Consider the following 21,041-nt stretch of genomic DNA (forward strand, 5'->3'; position numbering starts at 1 on the left):
TTAACATTTTTAGCTCTGACAGACCTTCAAACCAAAAAGTTGAAAATGCATATAAATTGTTACAGAACTTACTGACAAATCCTGGTCCAAAGTTTGGAGGATTCGGTCTTGTTACTTGTGTCAATTTGCCATCCTGAAAGTGAGGTTGACAGGTAGGTTGTTAAATATTGCCAGCTTTACTATATTTAACTTTAAATAGTTTAAATAACATCTAAGAAAAATAACAGTTTCATTACCTGTCCAACAACTTGCGGTGGAAGCGGTGTACTTTCAGGACAAGGTGGTACAGGACTGGGAAATCTGTAATACAGCAATACCACAGCCATGAAACATTTAATAATTCAATCAATCACAGCAGAAATTCTTCAAATAGCTATATAGCTGCACAATATCCAAGTGGCTGGGTTATTACAATGGTATTTCCATTGCTTTAAAACTCTCTACTCCCATTGCCAGTATTGCATTTTCTATTCAAGAAAGTTAACTTTTTACCTGTTCATGACCATCGGGGCCATTCCCATGTTGTTCTGAACCATGACTTTGTTGATGCCTTTCAGGGCAACCATTTTGGCTTTCATGATGGGGTCAGTGATGGAATCAAAATCTGTATGAAATAATAAACAATGTATTGTCAGATACAATCACAAAAAGTGATAATCTCAAATATGAGCAGATATTGACATCTTGAAGTTTTGGCCTAAATAATTTACCAATGTTGGGGAAGAAAGAGTCGCTGGAACGCTGTCGTATCATGGCCTGCATCTGCCTCTGCTGCTGCTGCTCCTGCCTCTCCTGGTCTAGGAGGTCCTGCAATAGGAGTGGCTGCTCCTCCAGCAGGAGAGGACGCTGTTGCTGACCCATCGCCTGGTTCAACGCAGTCTGCTGAGTTTGGGTCAGACCACTCTGGTCCACTCCTGGGGTTAGCCCCACCTGGTGGTCTGCTCCGAAGCCGGTCATGGAGGCCTCTCCTGCAGTGGTAGCGTCGGATATTGTTTGACTCATTGTAAGTCCTGAGCTATGCTGAGTGTCAGTGACTTGGTTCTGTTGGGGCATGAGGTTACCTCCTTGACTGACAGATTCAACGATTGGATTTAATGACTGCTCCTCAGGCTGCTGCTTAATGAGTAAACTAGAAAGGACAGGGGTGGAGTCAGAGAGCACTCCCTGCTGGTTTGAGGTTAAGGTGTTTCCAGCAGCTTGCTGGTCTACCACCTCAGGTGCTTTCTGACAGTCTCTGACCTCTGTTTTAATTTGGTGCCCAGATGCTAAAGAAGCAGAGTCCTGATTCCCAGGGGCTTCCAGCTTGACTTCTGCTGTAGACTGCTCACCTGAGGCCTCTGACTTTGCCAGTGCTGATGCTGAACTGGACGAAGCCTCAGTTTCAGTGCTTGAGTTTTTGTTAATGTCTGTGGTGTCTGCGTTATCATCCATAGGATCACTTAGATCCAGCTCCTCATTAAACATGTCTTTCTTGATGTCATCTAGGTCAGGGTCGGTATAAGCGATGATATCAAACTTCCCAGATGTTAGGAAGTCATCAAGGTGTAGGTCATTTGTCTCCAGGTCTAGATCTTTACCGTCTTCAGGATCCAAATTTAGGTTTTCCAAGTCGGCATCGACCAAGTCTTTCACCTCCACATCCTCAAGATCTTTGACTGCTGACTCTTCCGCATCCAGTTTCTCCTCCACAGCTTCACTGTTGGAAACTGAGACAGCCTCTGTCTGCCCAGCAGGTGGTGCAGTCAGAATCATTGATGCTGCCATGCTCTGGGTCTCATTTGAAGCAGGCTGGCTCATGGATCTCATCAAAGGAGACTGCTTGAGTGTGTTGTTTCCTGACATTTGGGCTTGTTGATGAAGATTATCCATGCTGGCGGATAGCTGTATGTGGCCGGTCTGGCTGGTCATGGGGTCTACCATCCTGGGTCCCTGATTTAAGGGGAACCTGGCATCTGGAAAGCCTGCTGGTCTTTGAACCTGTAAGTTGGGATCTATGTTGCTTCCTTGCATAGCGCCTGGTGGAAATGGCATACGTGGCCTGTTGTCAGCCACTCTGTGTCGCAGCTCAATGAAAGGCTGACCCATTATGTTGTGCGTATGTTGCAGTGGCATACCACGTGGTTGGAAGTGCTGGGGCATCCCCATGGGGTTGCCTCCCATACTCTTTGCCATTTCGGCAGACATGGAGCGTCTCATTTGAGGGGGGACATCCTGCATTGGGTGCTGCCCCCGGGGAAAGAACTCTTGGGGCCCATGTGGTCCTAGAGGCCCAGGCGGAAATGCAAACCTGCAATATGATAAAAACAGGTATAAAAAGAAGGCTCTTGGTTTATGCAGTACTGAGTTATCCATTTCAGAATATTTAAAACACAAAACGATAGCATTGTAACACAAACCTTGGTCCCTGATGTCTCAAATGAGGATCTCCAGGATGTGGGCCGCGGGGGATTTGTCCCTCATTAGGGAAAGAGACACGCTGATCCCCTGGAAAAGGTCCAGGAAACCTCATTGGCCCTCTCATGGGTCCTTGTCCAGGGTAAGGTGGAGGAGGTCGGTTGAACATTTCCCCCTGTTGCCCAGGGCCCTCTTGGGGCCAGGGTCGTGGCATTCCTGGGGTTATGTTGCCAGCAGGCTCCTGAGGGCCCCTCTCCTGTCGAATGGCACTCCTCTGTTGCTGCTGCTTAAGGATTAGTTCTCTAATTCGTTGTCGCTACAAAACACAATGACAAGCGTACAGAAATTTAAGTCTTTTGAAACACAAGGTCAATGGGCCATGTAGCTCCCAATAATACTGTAATTTTAGGTGTTCAGAGAGACTTCCAGTTCACTTATTCTACACAGCTTATGTGCAGCAATCCAAGGCAAAGGTCCCTTTTTTCCATTAACTGCTAATGCATACTTTCAATTTTGCAAATGCACATAAAGTTTTCACTTCCTATATCTATTCCTATATGTTCTGATGTAGCAGACAATAATGACGAAGATACAATGAACTGAAGTAGAGGTGATCTACCTGATATAAAACCATTTTACTCACAAAAATTGCTCAAATCCAAGGATGTGTTGAAATCAGAGAATGGAGTAAACAGGGCAAGTTTGTTATATATATATATATATATATATATATATATATATATATATATATATATATATATATATATATATGTGTTTACTTTTGTGCTTTGTGTGCCCATGTTTCACACTGGGTTGAATCTGTGTCTGAGTTGTTTGTTTTCATTTTGTTAATATTTGGATGAGTGTGTGTGCTCTATGACAGAAAAAAGCCAAATCAAACTAAATAAAAGTCCTGATCAGATAATCAGACAGGTTGTTACCAAACCCCCAGTTTTACTATATTTATTTGGAAAAGAAAATAAAAGCAAATATAAAATTACCAAATCTTTCAGCCATGTTCATTTCTGGTTTCACTTCCAAATAAAGGCTGTATAGATAAAATGGGGCTTTGTTTACAACCTGTGTGTTCATCTGACTGCTTACTTTAGTAAGCATGTACGAAAATAAACATCTCTTAAGTTCTTGGCGAGTACATTATTACAACACTAACAGATTATTTACAAGAACAAGGACTAAACTACATAAATAAAAGATAAATATTAGAATTTACATAAAAAATGAAACACCAGTGCAAACATAACATTTCAATAGTCATGTATGAATGAAAAGACTTATTAAAGAATATAAAATAAACAACAATATTCATGTACCTGTCTGAGTCTTTCCTCACTCTCAGCGAGAGCAACACCCTGAGCGTCAGCAGACACACCAGGCATCTGTGGGTTGTTAGACAGTTGTCCTGGGTCTTGAGGGACAGCTCCATTGTTACCCACACCTGACTGATCTTTCATTTCCATTTTCTCTGACTGTGGACGAGGGGTCATGGGAGCTTGTTCAAATGGGTCATGGACAGGTGTCTGACTGGGCCGTCTGGAGGGTGACTGAGTAAATCCATCTTCAGACACACTTGGGTGCTTTGGTGTTTGTGAGCCTGGATGAGGGAAGGGCTCTTGTAGCCTGCCTTGGGGTGGGGGGAAAGGGTCCTGGCTTGCCATTGGTCCTGGCCTTGGCCCTTGTCTGTTGAGCCCATCAGGACCAGGCCGTGGGGTCCCTGGAGGTTGGGCGTAAGGGTCATTAAGCATTGGTCTTGGGGCCCCAGGCTGAGAAAACATGTCACTACTACCTGGCCTTGATGGCCCTGGAGTACTAGTAAATGGTTCCAATGACCCCCTCTGGCTGCCTGGTGACTTGGAAAACCTTTCTCCTGCCGAGGGCCGTGGAGTACCCGGTGGCTGAGCATAAGGGTCCACTGAGTGGGAAGGTGACATCCTCTGTCCAGGGTGCGACTGATGAGCGAACTGGTTCATCCCACTGGGGCGTGGAGTAGCAGGAGCCTGTGAATAAGGATCTGAGGATGGGCTGGGGGTGTTTGATGGCTGACCATAGTTGTCATGTGGACGTGGGGTGCCGGGAGGTCGTGCATAGGGTTCAAAAAACGGACGAGGTTGAGCACCAGGATCGTTCATGGATCGTTGGTTAACTGTAGACTGAGAGAAAGGGTCAGTAGCTGGCTTGTTTGGACCAGAGGGCTGGGCAAAGGGGTCATATGTAAAATGGTCAGGCCTTGGAGTGGAAGGTGCATGAGCATACGGATTTCTAGACATCTGAGTCATTGGTCCCGGTTGAGCAAATGAGTGCCCCTGAGAGTGATGCTGGCCAATTCTAGGAGGACTGGTGAAGCTGTCATTCCCAGATGGTCTTGGGGTATGTGGAGGCTGAGCATAGGGGTCATTTTGCTGATTCTGGGAGAACCTGTCAGGGGGATGTTGACCTGGTCTGCTGAAGGGGTCCTGAGCCTGAGGAGGGGGCATAGGTGTTTTGAACAGAGGGACCGAGCCAGACTCATTACTTCCGGGGATTGGTGTTAGTAAAGGCCTTGAGTAAGGGTCAGACAAAATCATCCTGTTCTGAGCCATGCGCTGATAGGCCTCGTTTCTTATCATGGGCCTTGAGTATGGGTCTCTGCCTGGAGAACCCATTGGGGGTCTTCCCTGAGCAGCCTGACTAGCCCTGGGCGGACCCATGGGCTTCAAAAAGGGGTCCATATCCCCAGTTGGCCTTGGGGTGTCAGGAGGTTTGGCATAAGGATCACTGCTCATGGATGTTGGAGAGCCAAAGGATTCATGAGCGGGAGAGGGCCGACCTCTGTCCTGCTGCTCCATCAAGGAAGTGGGCGATTTACCAGATTCCACCGCCATTCTGCGACATGAGTTTGGCCCGAGAGTTGGTGGTCTTGGGGTCCCAACCATCTTGGCATATGGATCCCATGGAGAAGAGGGTCTGGAACCAGATGAACCTGGTGAGAATACCTGTGGGGACTGGGGTTGGGAGGAAGGACCAGATGGAGGGGGAGGAGGGGGTCTCAAGAACACATCCTCTGGGGGACCTGAAGTAGGCGTCCCTGGTAGCTGTGGCCTGGCAAAGGTGTCTTTAGAGTTGAGCTGCTGCATGGGGGACATGCTGCCGTTGCTGGGCTGGGAGGCTGGGCTCTGGTTCCCACTGGTGTTGCCATCTCCCTCTGACTGACTGTTGGTCTGCTGCTGTTGTTGCTGCTGCTGTTGCTGCAGTTGCTCGTTCTTAACTTGCTCCAGTTTCTGTGTGGCTTCAATCTTGGCTTGCTGTTTGCTTTTCTGCCTCATTTGCTGTTGGAAGGGCACAGAAAAGAAAAGTGGAATTAGACATCAAAAGGGATGCAGCAAATATCAGTCTCATGCCAAAAATGAACTGGACCTACTAACCACCAATGTCATCAGGGTTAATGTGGAGGACAGTGAAGTTGTTTAGGGAGCTTTACTAAACCACCACTTCTTAGCTGTCTTAATATAAAGTGGACCTGCCGCTGCATTCCCTGACTTCATTGCATACACTCTTACCTGTCTAAACTTCCACTCTTGTTCATGCTCTGACTCTTTTGGTTTCAAAGGGTCTTTAAACAGCAGTTCTGTGTCTAGTGGTATGTTGGGATCAAACACCTCAGGGGGCTGTTGCTGTGGATGATGCCTCTTCACCGTCTCATTCGACATCTGGACTTTGTTGATGCGCAGGGCTGCTCGGTTATCTCTTGCCTTTTGCTAAACAGCAAATCAATCACAATTGCAAAACAAAAACATATTAGACATAAATACTTATATAAATACTAATTAATAAATACTTAATAAACACAAGACCACAGTTAAAAGAAGTTACCTGTGCAGCACTGATTCTCTAACAAATGTGACACTGGAGAAATTTCACTCATAGAACTACAAAAACTGGTGTGTATGTAACATTAAATTCTCTTTCATAGCATTCGCTTCCATATCTCACTATGATACGCGGGGACGTTAGTTTTGACAGGCGAGGTCTTATCAAAAGATGACTTCCAGTTTAGCTCCAACTAGACAAAAGCGTACTTTATGCTTGAAACAACCTGATAAGTAAGATCAAGGATCAACCAGCATCAGCACCAACATAACCTAAACAGATACAACCCAAAACAGGATACAGGAAGTCATCAAAATGATTGGCTGTTTGTGAACATCACTATATTGGCAAACACGACATTGGATGTTGGAAAGCTACCACATCCACAAAAAGATCACCATATCCAGGCTTGTGGTATGTGGTCCAGCAACAGGGGTTTAATCTGGGATGGAGGTGTTGTTCCTAAACAGCTGACACTTCACTTCTTCACTAACTTCTGATTCACTGACAGCGTGGCTCCATCACTGATGTTAGCATGGTTTGCTAACCTATAACAGGGGCATGGCTGGATACAGAACGCTATGGTCCCATGGATGTTGAATATAACATTTTTGTTTGAGGGGAGTCATTTGGTTGCATAGCCAGTACCCTCTTTGTACTGTATGTGGCACAGAGGATGAAGGTCATCTTGTTACTCTAAATCAGGTGTCTCAATAGTTGCCAGATAATGACTGCAATGTTTAAGTGGGATATCAAAAGAAAAAGCTATGAAAGAGAATTGCCACCTGGTGGTGGTAAAATATCCTTAAAAATCACTAATGCAGGGTGCATTTTTTAATCAAGTCCAGGTCTTTGAAAATGGCCTCTGCCAGATAAAATTACCTCTAGTGAACTTAATTACTGAGGCCATAGTGAGTTCTAACACTGAGCAGGGCTTCCTATGTTAATTAGTTCATCTGTGAATGGCCGGATTTCAAAATGCATTGGCAAGAGGCAAGAGGCCAGATGTGATACAGAAGTCTGCCTTTTGAATACTAATGTCAATGCAACTAGTAGTGATAGTTTGATGTCAGGAACAATTCAAAGTTAGATAGTTGGAAAAAACTGGCAATTTCAACAGAATGATTGATCTTACCACATATGGGGCCCTGTCTTGTGAACTAGCTTTCCTCCAAAGTTTTGCGATTTGCTTTACTCTTGTAGACCAGTCTGTTGAAAGAATAAGAGGAGGAGCTGTCATGCCAACCATCTCAGAAAGCATACAAGGTATTTTCTTGAACTGAGATAGTGCAGTGGGTACTCCCAAACAACGCAGAGAAGAGATAAGTAGATGAGTAGATAACAACAATGGCATCACAAACAAATCACAAACTAATCAGAGACAATCAAAAAACACAGACAAAGGGAGAAAATGCATTAAAGCTTTAGAGCCATATACCAACCTGGGTATTCTTCTTTGAGGTTGGGGAAATTGACATTGGTATACAGGACAGGCGCCACAGTGGCTAGCTCTCCTAGTGTCTCCTCCTTCTCCCACTTGAGTGTACTCCTTTGGGCATTTGACATGGCTTCAGTCTCCCCCTCAGGTAGAGATCCAGGAGGTGTGGGGCCAGGGCCATGGGCAGGGGAGGGCCATGGACCAACTGCCTCTCTAGGCATCTGATTAAACTTTCTATACCCGGAACAACAAAGGAAAAGAGGTCATGAGATCATTAAGGTCTGGTTTCGCTGAAAGAAAAACAAGAAAGAAATGCCAGTCTTAAAATAGTCTAACAGAAAAGCATTACCTTGGATTGTCAGTGAAAGGCATACGGTTAAGGGGAGAGAAATTTTCTGGGATGCAGGGCCCTGCTCCTGGATTAGTGGGGAAACGTTGGTTTGGTCCCATCATACCATTGATCATTGGCATCCGTGGAAACATGGGATTCCCTGCACATGTGATTTTTAAGAGGTGAATTAGGATTTTCAAAAAACAGAGTCAAGTGCTGTATGTCTGACAAGGTGATTAATGATGTACCTGGGTTGGGATGAGGCATGCTTGTGCCAGGTGTGGCAGGGAGGGGCCCTGGACCCTGGGGGTGAGGCACCTGTGGTGGTGGAGGTGGTTGGCTCATGCTGGGGCTAAGGACTGCTGTGAAGAGATCCTCTACGTCCTTACCCTCCAGCTCTGTAACAGAGCATGACAGCACAATGTTGTGCATGTTAATAAGGGGGTTCACAGTCATATTAATAAGTGTGAAACAACACTGGATCAGAATTTACAGTTTTACAAAAAGAATGAAATTACAAACCTGGAATTTTGTAAAGTTTGCTGAGAATTGATTCTGAAACAAGGAAAAAATAAATCAGAAAAGATCATTACAACTGAAACAACAACTGAAAGTGTCTGGATGTCTGGTCTCCAACACTGACCATCAGTGACCATCTTGTCTAGCTCTGGGCTGAGAATACCGTCCAGAGGTTCCTCTGGGAGGGTTCGAGGTGTCCTCCGGCCAGCCTGAGACTGGGGCGCCATTGGGGAACTGTCTGCCAGGGGCCCGATGTCCAGACCAGCTGTGGAAACACACACAGGACATACAAAAACAAATCATAACATGCAAGAACACACACACATACACACAAATCAACCAACAAAATACCCAACCAAGAACGTGATCATAAATATAGACTTGAAGTGAGAACATGTTTATTGTCTTAACAGCCTGTGGAATGCAATCAAGACTGACAGTATATGATTACAGCTCCTTGGGGTTCCCGTGTTGTTTAAAAGGAGTGTTTTGAGAACTGTGAAGAGACAGACAGGTCATACTAATTCTCAATAAAGATACACAAACACTTGAAGGTTTGTGGGGGAAAATATTGCTTTGACCCATCAGTTACATTGGTCTTTTGAACTAAATACCTCTTTATCTTTTTGAAAAAGGAAGTCAGGCATTGCTATCAAATTGACTTATGTCAGAAGTTGTCAAGTTTGCTGTATTACACAGCATAACTATCAATGCAAATACTCTTCCTACTCTATACTTTCCATTTCTTCCATACTTTGTTTTATACAAAACTTTCTACCAACTTGAGGATGGTTGCAACCATTAGTTGGCAAAATCAGTATTAGAAGTAATTTATATCACCCTTTAGGGCACTTAAGATGACCATATTACTTTTTTACAAAAAAAAAAAATATATATACATCAAGGACATGTACTGCAGTGCTTTTTGTCATCCAGCCAAGACTTTCTCCATCTTCAGTGACTGGAAGGACATTCACCAAGGCTTCTTGTTCTCTAAATTGCTTGGTTCTAAGCTGCTCATTTCTTGAATACCAGGATGACGTTGTTAATTTGTTTCTTTGCTATCTTGAAGATGTTTGATTAGGCAACTATGAATGTGTTCTCTTATTTATTTTATAAATGTCACAGCTGTGAGAGGGCTTAGGAGGCTCACAAACAAAAGACTGACACACCATACGCATCCGAGTGAATACTGTGCACTGGGTTAGGTAAGCACTAAGCAGTTTTATGAGTGTTAAAAACAATCTGAAATGGTCGAGGAAAGCAAAAGTGTGAAGCTGCTAAAATACATGCACACCCAAAATAGAGACACACACTGTAAGAGAGGAAGAATGCAGTAAAGCAAGGGATTAGTAGGCCATAGCACCCTTACCAAAAGGAGGAGGTGAGCTGTCAACCTGGAAGGGGCAAAAATCAAGACCTACAAGAACCCAAAACCAGATAAAATGAGTGAAAAAATAGTGAAGACAGAACAAGCACAACACGCTTCAGACAATGCAAACAAACCAAAGATAAAATCAAAGATGAACAAAAAAGTATTGGTAAAGAATGTGACATTAAAAAAAAAAATCTGTAAGTGGTGAAAGCAAAATAAACTTGCTGTCTGAGGAAATTTCTGCACTGGGAGGAAAATGTTTTTTTTTTTTTTAATAACCTATGGCTAGGTGACTATTAATAAATTCTTAGTGCTGTGACTGCCTGTGAGATATATGACGCACCAGAGTCATTGCTTGGCTTTCCGAGCATTCCCAAGATGTCTGCATCAGTGTTCAGAACATCAGATAGATCAACTAATGGTTCCTCAGACGTCTCTGTAGATGGGGGAAAAAAAGGAAGAAACAAAAAAAGAAAGAAAACCAAACGGTCACAAATCATAATTGATGGTGATGTTGAACGAACATGAGTGTGTGATTTGGAACCATTTCTTTGGATGCCACATGTAGAATTTGGTCTGGGTTAAACAAGAGAAGAAACTGCACAGTATGTAAACAACAGTAACAGAGTGGCCCCTGAGAGAACTGACATGTCTTCCAAGAGTATCATTTAACTGATTAAAGTGACTCGGCTGAGGATATGACCTGTAATACCACAAAACCAAAGTATCAAAACAAGGACAGCACTCTTCTCCATCTGAATCATCATGGATTCGGTCAATACGGTTGTTCTAGCCTTTTTATTAGGTAACTGTGGGTTCTTTGGCCTCAAGGTTTGCCTCACTTCATATTGTGAAAAGAATAATAGCAAATATTCTTTTTATGTTTATTCTCTCACAACCATTTTTGTTTCACAAAATCTTTCCTCTGAAGAATGGTCCATTTTCTTTATAGCACAAACAGAAAAAAAAAAGAGTTAAAGTGAAAAGTTGTCAGAAGGTCATCAATGTCAAAGAGTATTTGAGAAGTGCAAAACCAGAGCTTTTCCAAGTCTGATAATGAAAATCTGGCCACTTGTCAATGGTAATGCACTTATATTCCCTTTCTCTATGTTCACAATCAAAATATTCAGCTTTGAGTGGGAGAAAGGATCTCTATTAAATAAACGTCTGTCCTCTCTATCATGGTGAACTGTTTTACTAACTTGATATTAAGAGCAAAAATTCAAAGATTATTCATAAGTCAAGTTCAAGTGTTGTCAGATTTTTAATGTGCTCCCTTGCTAAACAACTACTTCAGTGCTTTCACATGAGAGTTTCATGTCGCCCTGCCCTTTCAACACATCTGCCACTCATTCAGGTGTGTAGAGGTTTTTGTTTTTTTTAAATTTCAGAAGTTTGATCTTTTCCAATACTAAAAAACTGAAGAGATGAAAGATGTGATATGGTTCAGGCTTGTTTGACTTTTTTAGTTTAACAAGTTTGGGTATTTTAGCAACTTGGAATAAGACCAAAAACAGAACCAGATATTGGACCCTATCCCTATTCAGCTGACACTGATTTGATATGTACCACACTGTGTGATGCAATTCCATGTAACAGGATGCAATTCACGCACAAGACCTTCCCACTTTACTTCTACTGCAGTTTAGCCAGCTGTTGCAATAAGGAAACTTAAAGTAATAATCAGTAAATTTTTAATACTTTTCTAGTAATTAAGCATTGGTTTCAGTAATAAACTTTTTGACTGCGAATAGATGTTAGTGAGTGTTGGGTTAACAAACACTTTGATGGCAGTGGCTGCATGCCATTTGGTGATGTGGAAATCTGCATGAATAAATACAGGTGGCAGATATAATGTGGAATCTCATCTTGATCAACTGCTGATCAAACAGTGACAAGGGGTATGGCTGAAGCTGTGCTGCAAACAGGGAACAATCACATTCAGCAAAATAATAAACATGTTAAACCACTGTTTGTGTTCACCATTCATTCAGGTTGGTACAAGGGGTATGTAACATTTCATGTAAACCTCAGAGAAAACTTGTGGGAGCAAGAGACAGTGGGCAGTGAGTGGGCAAGCGAGACAGAGCGAGCTTGCGAAGAAAACTCAAACCGAAACAGTGATGGTTTAGCAGTGATGTGAATGGAACTGCATTTGCAGACTTGAGTCACGCTGATTAACCTCGGAAACTGTGTCTTGTATAAATGGCTGAAATGCAATTTGAACATGTGCTCGGTGGACCTGCGTCATACCCATTTACTCATGTATGAAAAGGGTTAATAGTCTCATTGGGTGATGATGAGGGAGAAAAATATGTGGAATAAAAGACAATGCTAGGCACCAAAATAAAGATAAACACAAGATTCCCCTGTTGTGTCTGGCTTTTCCAACACCTGTATCGATTCCCTTCCAGCACTGGTCTGATTCAAGCTGTTCTCAGTTAGTTGGTCAAATCTAATATTTAGCCAAAGGCATTGCTGTGAATCAATGAGTCATTACATGCCTTGTACTGGCATAGCAAAGTGATGTGTATACGTACGTGCTGCTGTGGGTCTGGTAGGAAGGGATGTTGCTGAGGCGCTGAGCAGAGGGTCTGAAGAAGGGTCCAGGAAGCTGGTGGTGGGATGCTTCCTCTCCACTTGGCCCTGCCCTTCTTCAAGTAAGCCTGATTCAACCCCCTGCTGCCTGCTCTGCTTGCTTTTGTCCAGCAGGTCCTTTCCAAAGAACGCCTCCTGAACATGACAACACAAAGCCCTGGTCACTTCTCTGTGGCAACACTTTCCTCCAACAACTCTCAGTTTACCTTTCTCGACATCAGTCATGGGAAACACATCGCCATGTCACACAGAAATTATTCAGCACACATTGAAGGCCCGTGAGAACTGACCAAAGTGAAACAGAGAGGCTCTGAAACTAACAGTCATGTTGGTGCTGACCTCACTTTTGTCAGCACCTACTTCCCCCAACCACTCATACCCACAAGTCATCTACTATCCTCAGCGACATGTAGCTGCAGCTCCCTGCTGCAACAAGACATTAAAAGCCCAACGTGTTGGTATCTCAATAATTAATGAAATGTGCTTCACTGTGTTGGACCTTTAGGTTAGATTGAACATCCTCCCCCTTTCCCCTACTGTGGTGGGATAAAGAGCAGCACTGACAGCTGTCAGTGGCTTAATGCACATCACATATCTATGTTTTGGCCAACACAAGGTGACACTGAGATGCTGGCTAGAGACAAGGAGTCTCGAAGTAATCTCCTGTTAAACTTTCATGTCAATTCACAACCCAGACAGGAGCCATTTAAAGAGCATGATCAGAGATGAGTATCCTCTACTGTGAGCTCCTTTAGGCTGTTCCTCTTTCAAAAAAGCTAACAGAAGGGGCACCGTGCACCAAAGTTCTGTAAGTGGTTTCCAGGCAATGTGCTTTGGTTCCCAACCTTCCCAAGGGTGAGATAAAATGCATTTTATGAAGATATGGCGTGACAAGACCAGACAATCTGTGCATGTGAATGCCAGGCTTGCATAACAATAAAACAAAAATAGATTTGCAATCAACTTTTAACAAATGCAATGCTGTTTGTTGCCTTTTAGATTATGTAATGTTGAAGATGAAACATCCACCATGAGAAAAAGGTAGCACCTGTGTTGGCAAAATGAACAGAGTTGATTCTTGTGTACACAGTTATCAGACTTACAATACAGCAGTTTACACTTTAAGGTTATATATCATACATTGATATCTTATTATATCCCTACTATATTTATACAGATGATTATGTTACTTGTCATGTCAAATAGCAATTCTGCTATCAAAAGTGACAGACCTGCAAATAGGTGGGAAAGGCCTCCTCCAGTTTGGTTTTCTTCTTTCGGTAACGTTTCTTTATTTTTTCTGGGACCTCTGGTCCAGGGGGCGCCTCATCCACAGGGGTATCAGGCAGAGGCTCAGTCCATCCTGCAACAAAGAAAAAGAAAAAAACTCAGAATAAGTTCAGCTAGACATGTTGTATCTTAAAGCTGTTATTATGACATTAAAACATAAACCGACAGATCAGGGGATAGTCCACTGTAATGCAGATGTTTGTGTTTATTATTAGTGTACAGACCCTCATCTTTTCCAACAGGATTCTCTGACACAGAGCCAGAGGAATCCTTTCTGCAGAGGGATCGTTTGGCCTTGCCTGGACCTTGGCCTGGACGGCTCCTCTGACGGACCATGAATCCACCAATTCCTTTTAAGAAGCAATTTGAAATTTAATTAATCAATAAACATACCGATAAAAATACCATTTTGATATTACAGAGGTGATATAATTGGAAGTATATTGAGTTTTCACTGGTTCAATTAATTGCCCATTGCTTTCAGCATGAGCATTCAGAAACTCTAGATAGAGACCTCTGTACATCAGAGGCCCAAAGCAAGATGGCAGTGCTTTGCTAGAACTACAACGTCGGGCATGTACTGCACCATTTTACGCTTCAGAGGAGCTGTCTCCTTCAATCAGGTGCCCTACCCGGTCGGTACGGTTTCCTCTTCCTCTTCTTGCCGCCGTCGGCCCCCTTGGAGTCGTCTTCTGCTGGCTCTCGCTCCAGGCTTGAGTCAGACTTCCCCTCACAATCTATGAGCTCCGCCTCTGCGAGAGGGAGAGAGCATTGATGATGAGTGACAGCCCTGCAGCAGAGAACACCCCGGCCAGGCCCCTCGACACAGCACCAGGGTCAGCTCTATCTGAACTCCACTCAGAGGCAGGACATTAGCCTGATTGAAATTAACTTCACCAGTTCCATTACGAAGGACCTTCATTCCCAGAGGGGTTGTTTCATGCTCTTTTCTTTTTTAAATGGCAAGCTACATTATTTTGTCACTGACTTAGAGAAAGGTGATTTTGAAAAGGGTAAATATGGGGTAAGCAAATTCTATTATTAGTAGCATTCCATGCAAATTATGGCATTTTCTTTTAAATGAGGAGCATTGTTTATATACAGCTCAGCCCAGTTTTAATTCTTATATCAAACAAAAACACTATCAACAGCTAGCATTTTGATGATATTCACACTCATGGCCAGCATCAGCACATGAGCAGATTCACAGTTTACTCTTCAATATTGTGTCCATGGGAGAGGTGCTGTCCAAATCTTTTTACCATTACATTTTTTTTTTCTCCATGGATATTATACAAGACACCATATGACAATATACCCACCTGGCAGTTTATTAAATACACCTAGTGCAGCCTGCAATAAATCCTCTCTTCATGAAGGTTAATGTTGTTGTTTTAGAGAAGCATTGATTCAACTTAATAGTCATTTTGGAAGCTGCAGTTTGTGGTGCTTTTGATTTGTATTGTGTTATATGGACAAGTGTTTTTATTATTTTGTCCATACCATTTATATTAATGAGAGTAGTAGTCAAAATTATGATGCAACTGCAATTGACACCTATCTGTAACAATCTTATAAAACCTTAACATCATAACCTTCATGAGGGAAGGATTTAAAACAACATAGGACTGTTGTGGTTAGACTGCATTAGTTTTAGCTGGGTGTATCTAATAAATTGTTAAGTGAGTGTATTTACAACATCAAAAGAGATATGTGATGAAGGCTTCATTCTGTTAATGTAGAGCTAATTGTCAAACTGCATCAGCTGTTAGTAATTTTAAGTGTGAACTGTGCAGCTGTATAGCATTGAAAAACATCAAAATGAGATGGAAAAAAAAAAAAAAAAAACATCCAGCCAGCTGGAAAAATTGAAAAAAAGACAGTATTGATAGTTCAAGTTGCTGCTCTACTGAAAGTCTCTGATAAACAGACTTGAGATGAAAGAAGAAGCTTGTGTGAGAAGACAAGTACCTCTGTTGTCCTCCATGTCTTCATCACGTGAGTGTTCTGAGAGAGGGTCCATGGGAGCTTGAAGCACTGCCACACTGTTCTGGTTAATGATTTTTAGCTTCAGCTTTGGCTTGGGTTTCCTGCGCCGTGACGCTGTAGCAGACAAGCTCTGGAGCTGGCATAGCCCTGACTCTGTCAAACAAACACCGTCCTGGGTGTAGGTCCTTGACAGATCTGAAAAGGCAAAAAAAGGAAAAAAGAAAACTCAAATCAGTATATACTATATAAATTAAAGTAAAATTACTACTGTGCAGAAAGGAATAAATGTTGAGGTTTTTACTTATATAATTTCAGTTCAGTTTTTCAGCTGTGAACTTACCAATTTCTTTAGCCTTTGTGACAACCTGCGTCATGACTACAGGCTCAATGGCATCTCTGGCCTTGGTCACAACTGCAAGAGCATATGGCACAGAAAAACGATTAAAAACAAATTGCAGTAACAGGAGGATCAAATGTCATGGTTGAGTCTATTCACTACAGCAATTGCATGCGTAAAATGACTGTGAGGAGAAAAAAAACGTTTAGAAGAATCATTGTGCTCCCACCTTTAGTGGTCTTGAAAGCTCGGCACATTGTGCAGTCGAAACTGCTGTCTGCAGCTTTCTCTACATCTTCCTCTGAGTGGAGACCCTGACAAGAGGCATGAAACCATCTACAGATAGAGGGAGAAGAGAAAGTTTGGATAAGAGCTAAATATGTTCAAAATATTTGGTATGAGGCAGATCCTCTTGAGCTGACAGGTTTTCTAGAAACGCTGCTCACCTGTCACACTGGCGGCACTGCACAACGATGGTGCCTTCGCTGTAGTCCACCAGGCAGATGGGGCATGTTGGAACGCTGGCACAGGGGGCACACTGGGTGTAATTATTCTGCCAGTCACACCTTAAGCCTGGCGTGGTGGCGCCACACTGGGTGCAGGACACGCACCTACAGGAGACACGGCGGACAGAGGTCATTCAACCCAGGTTACTTCAAAGAGGATAACGCAGATTAACTGAGCCACAAAAATCCAGCCTACTCACTACACAGTCAACACTCTGCAAAGACAAAATAATTTCCCTTGCTATTTTAATTTTTAGAAGAATTTTAACTGTGTCATCCCTTCTCCATAAAAATATTTGGAAGTATCAACCTGTCTTGTTTAAAACAGATTTTCTTGGGCTGATTTTAAAACTGAGATGGCTAAGAAAGAATTTATTAATATGGAACAGGGAGAGCAATGCTCAATAATGTGTACTTGTTTCATTCTTGTTGTAAACTTCACATAAATTCAATTGTAATTAAGCATTGTAATTGGCATTGTAAGCATTGCCTGTTTGAAGCAAATCTGGGTGAGATGATTACTGGGTCACTCACCATTTACACTTCCAGCTGTCCTTGGGAACATTCTGCAGTGGAGGGTCCAGGCAGTAGGTGTGATAGCTGATGTCACAGTCGTCACACAGCAGCAAGCGGCCAGGATCTGTGGCCTGGCCGCAGGCCTCGCACACTGTACACTCCAGACAGCGCCAGCCTTTACTCAGCACAACCTTGGTGATCTGTGAAAGCAAAAATTAGACATTTATCAGTAGGTCCATGTTTGAAAGGATGCCATTTCTATTATGTACTCTTATAAACTGAATGTGTTGTACGAACTCAATAGTACCTTTATGCCGACACAGAATGGATGGTAGCACTGGCCACACTGAGCACAGGCAAGAAGACGGCCCTCTGCACCAAGGCCAAAACTCCCACATACCACACACATATCCTAAAACGAAAAAAGACATTGTGAGTTACCTCGTCTCACCAAGGCAGTTAGAGTCCCAGTTTTGCTATTCTGATTTTCTAGTTGAAATAATTTTATTTCCTGTGCTCAGAAACAAAGAAACTAGTCAGCTGCCTTAAGTTTCAGCTTGTATATAAGAAAAAAAACTTCACTCCACCCTATCACATGGGTATCAATATGTTCTGCACATTTATTTACTGTCACTGGCACTATAAGTAAAAGGTCACTGTCTATGTTGGTGCTATCATAAAAGCTGAGGGAAAGAAAATGCTTCACCCTAACTCTGCTGGAGAAATACAAAGAGTGCAGTTTTCCTATATCCTCAAATATTAATGTGCATAAAAGCATCTTAAAATGCAAGGTTTAAGGAACACAAGATGCTATTGGAAACAGTGGCCTTTTAAGAGCTTTCTTTTGGACCAGGATAATTGTGTGCACTGAGAGCCAGAAGTAAGTCTTTTTGAGCAGGGCAGGTGTCTTGATAAGCAGTAACTCAGCTGTACTGTTTAACTGCTTAACCACCTTACATGAACATTATATATAAAACAACACAAGATTTTAAACCTCTGAATTACTGTCCAACACTGTTAACTTCACAGTTACTGCTGTGTCTAAAACCTTGATCAATATCTGACAGTGGTCATTTGACACTTATCATTTACAGAATTAAATTGCATACAGGAGCGTTACTTTGAAGGCAGAAGGTAGAAAATAATGAAATTTCAATATGATCCTGTGTTATATAATCCACTGAATTTCTGCAGGCAGTTGGCAGTATCTCCACAGGAATTAACGATCTCCAGTGGGAGAGGTCTTTAAGCACAGATTTAATTTCAGGCTATCTGAGTGAATGGAGAAATGTGTCGATCAGGATTTTAAATGAGATACATCAGCAGCACACGTTTAAGAATAAAAAAAGAAAAACACCTGTTTTAGGGTGAAACTGTCATTGCTGGAAAATATGACCACTGTGTTATGCATGGCATTCTCCTCTTCCTCCTTGACTGGATATGGTGTTTCTATTGTGGTGACCTGCATATCAGGAAGGAATACACAAAATAAGCAAACACAACATTAAGTAATGGAATAAACAGTATCATGTTTTCTCACTAGAAAGTTAATGACTAACTAGGACATACATACTATACACATAATAGTTCCTATCAGCTATCACTATCTCACAACTGCATCAATTTTTGGAGATACTGAGGAACTGGCCCTCAGGAAATTAGCAACCTTTACCATAAAATGAGACTAGTAGTTTTCTCTGTCATTAACATTAATGCTGTTTATGCTATATCATCCATGTTTTTAGCTAGAGGGAAAACTAACATTGACTTGCATATAGTACAATATTTGCTAAAGACATCATCCAGCTGACAGCACATACCCCAGGGTTAATGCTGGGACTCACTCCATTCTTGCCTCTGGCCCTGCCACGTCCAGCTCTACCTGACAGACCAGCCCCTCTGGGCCTCCTCCTCCCAGGGAAGCCCGAACCTCGACCCTGTTGAGAGCAAGATGGGGGAAGGGGAAAAAAAAAAAAAAAAAAAGTCAGACCTGACAATGACCCCTCCTCATCTGACAAACTAAAGCTTCAGCTGTTTGCAAAAGTTTGTTTCGCTCTCGTACATGATGAACCGTTCAAGTCACAGTTTGCCTAGTGGATCTCACCACTCCCACCTTGAGCTTTTAGGACTATATATCTTCTTGACTGTACAAAGTGCAAGACAGGAGAAGCACTGTTTATTCAGTTGTAGAAAGGTAATGTCATTCTGTGGTGTTGTTTGTATGGATGTAAGCTGCTACTGTAAGTGCAGCCTGCACGATAAGTGATTTACTTAATACGTTCAAGTATTTATTCCAGCAGTGCTATGAAAAGAACTGTTAATTTTAAAAATAGGTAAAACAGACATCTGTAACATTTGAAGAACAAGAAAAAAAAACAATCAAACAGATTCTCAACATTTTGATAGTTCATGGAAATAACTGTTATTTGAGAGATACACTACAATTTCTGCCAGACAGCCAGCAAATGATAGAGTTGAGAGAAAGCCTCTCAGCTGTTGTTCTAGCAATGCGAGTTCCACTGTGCCTGTGGCACAGTTTCGACAGGAGGCCTCTGCCTAATCATGACTGTCAAACTTAAGTCTTGCTGAACCTTCCAGCACCTGCCCTAAAATCCCCTCCCATTTACCCCAACATTTGGCCCTGATCCCAAACCGAGGCCCCTCCCATCCAACTGTGCCTCCTGACAGACACATTGATAGTGTTTAACCCGGACTGGACCCCTAACACAGCATACAAATTAACCCCCACCCAATAATGGCTATCACCATGGCAACCAACTGCCACAGACTTTTTGCTAAATCAAAATCAAACAAGAAAAAATAAAATAAAATATATATATATATATATATATACACACACACATACACACACAAATACTAGAACAGGTCTGAATAAGACAGAAAAAAAGAGCACAGCAGCTGTGTGGTTTAAAAAAAAAAAAAAGGAAACGGGACACATTCATTCATTAGTCAAAAATGATTACCCAAATATTTGTGTAGTCTGTGGAATGTCTTATTACACCATATCCCTGACCTCTCAATTCAACTGCAAAACCTGTTATCATGATAGCCACATCTTTCAGTTCCACTTCATAAAGTCAATAGGCTTAGCCATTGGTTCCTGAATTGCCTCCTCGCACTGTAAGGTGGTGGTAACTGTTAGTGTAGGCTACAAAATACATCACAGTGACATTCAGGAACACTCGGGGAGCCTGCGTCACTAGGGTAAACAGAGGGCTAACAGAGGGCAGCTGCTGCCCTGCCGTCTCTGGTGAGCCACAGTATTTACCACTCTGATGCTCCAGCCGGGGCTGCCAGAGGACTGCCTGGTCTTTGGGACGTCCCACCCCTCTGGCTGGTCTGGCGACCAGGACAAGGGGGAGCTCACACTGCTATGGGGGCTCCATGCACCCTAAGGTAAGGGGGGGCGGGTGAGAGAGTGAGAGAGAGGGAGGGAGGAGGGCGACAAAATGCAGCAACTTAAAAACAAAGCCAGCGAAGAAACAAAACATACAAAGAAAGATGTTAGAGAGATGTAGTGAGCTTCTAATGTAGCTATTTGGGAACTATTCAGTCGACACCTATCTATGGAGAGCTACAGTATGAGAGAGCATCAGATCTGCCAAAATATGAACAGTTGAAGTTATTAGGTTACATTCTGTGTTAAAGCCAATCCTTAGGGTTTTCATGCATACGAGTTAGAGAGGCATATGTCTAATTGGTTATTTTTCCTCCTTGTAAAAGCAAAACTAGAGAGCACAGTTGTGTTAGTTGCATTTCACACAGCAGAATCTGCCAGGGCATCATGGCACCATACAGAAGAAAAAGAGGCCCTGTAACCTTTCACCATGACAACCGTGTATGTTTGGCATGTTGACAAAACA

The 21,041-nt window shown here is 42.6% G+C and overlaps 1 protein-coding gene across 10 annotated transcripts in view; it reads right to left on the reverse strand.

Moving 5' to 3' along the window:
• The window catches only part of kmt2cb (lysine (K)-specific methyltransferase 2Cb), a 61,305-nt gene that overhangs the window by 12,395 nt on the left and 27,869 nt on the right, over positions 1–21,041 (reverse strand). For 4 of the 10 annotated variants that reach the window (XM_018676586.2, XM_051070007.1, XM_051070006.1 and 1 more), the window contains exons 15-42: positions 20,447–20,569; positions 18,978–19,094; positions 18,515–18,619; positions 17,465–17,569; positions 17,176–17,357; positions 16,582–16,746; positions 16,365–16,471; positions 16,139–16,210; positions 15,781–15,993; positions 14,442–14,561; positions 14,034–14,159; positions 13,752–13,882; positions 12,462–12,654; positions 10,265–10,357; positions 9,919–9,966; positions 8,671–8,811; positions 8,550–8,582; positions 8,276–8,425; positions 8,046–8,187; positions 7,701–7,930; positions 7,394–7,467; positions 5,949–6,146; positions 3,726–5,717; positions 2,397–2,710; positions 711–2,287; positions 493–604; positions 237–300; positions 73–133 (exon numbers count right to left, since the gene is read on the reverse strand). In XM_018676586.2, coding sequence (XP_018532102.1) covers positions 73–133; positions 237–300; positions 493–604; positions 711–2,287; positions 2,397–2,710; positions 3,726–5,717; positions 5,949–6,146; positions 7,394–7,467; positions 7,701–7,930; positions 8,046–8,187; positions 8,276–8,425; positions 8,550–8,582; positions 8,671–8,811; positions 9,919–9,966; positions 10,265–10,357; positions 12,462–12,654; positions 13,752–13,882; positions 14,034–14,159; positions 14,442–14,561; positions 15,781–15,993; positions 16,139–16,210; positions 16,365–16,471; positions 16,582–16,746; positions 17,176–17,357; positions 17,465–17,569; positions 18,515–18,619; positions 18,978–19,094; positions 20,447–20,569 — 6,988 coding nt within the window. The remainder of the gene's footprint in view (positions 1–72; positions 134–236; positions 301–492; positions 605–710; positions 2,288–2,396; positions 2,711–3,725; positions 5,718–5,948; positions 6,147–7,393; positions 7,468–7,700; positions 7,931–8,045; positions 8,188–8,275; positions 8,426–8,549; positions 8,583–8,670; positions 8,812–9,918; positions 9,967–10,264; positions 10,358–12,461; positions 12,655–13,751; positions 13,883–14,033; positions 14,160–14,441; positions 14,562–15,780; positions 15,994–16,138; positions 16,211–16,364; positions 16,472–16,581; positions 16,747–17,175; positions 17,358–17,464; positions 17,570–18,514; positions 18,620–18,977; positions 19,095–20,446; positions 20,570–21,041) is intronic. The other 6 variants (XM_051070013.1, XM_051070009.1, XM_051070010.1 and 3 more) reach the window with 6 other exon arrangements.

This window comes from Lates calcarifer, linkage group LG4 (assembly GCF_001640805.2).
Source record: "Lates calcarifer isolate ASB-BC8 linkage group LG4, TLL_Latcal_v3, whole genome shotgun sequence".
NCBI classification, from domain to species: Eukaryota; Metazoa; Chordata; class Actinopteri; family Centropomidae; genus Lates; species Lates calcarifer.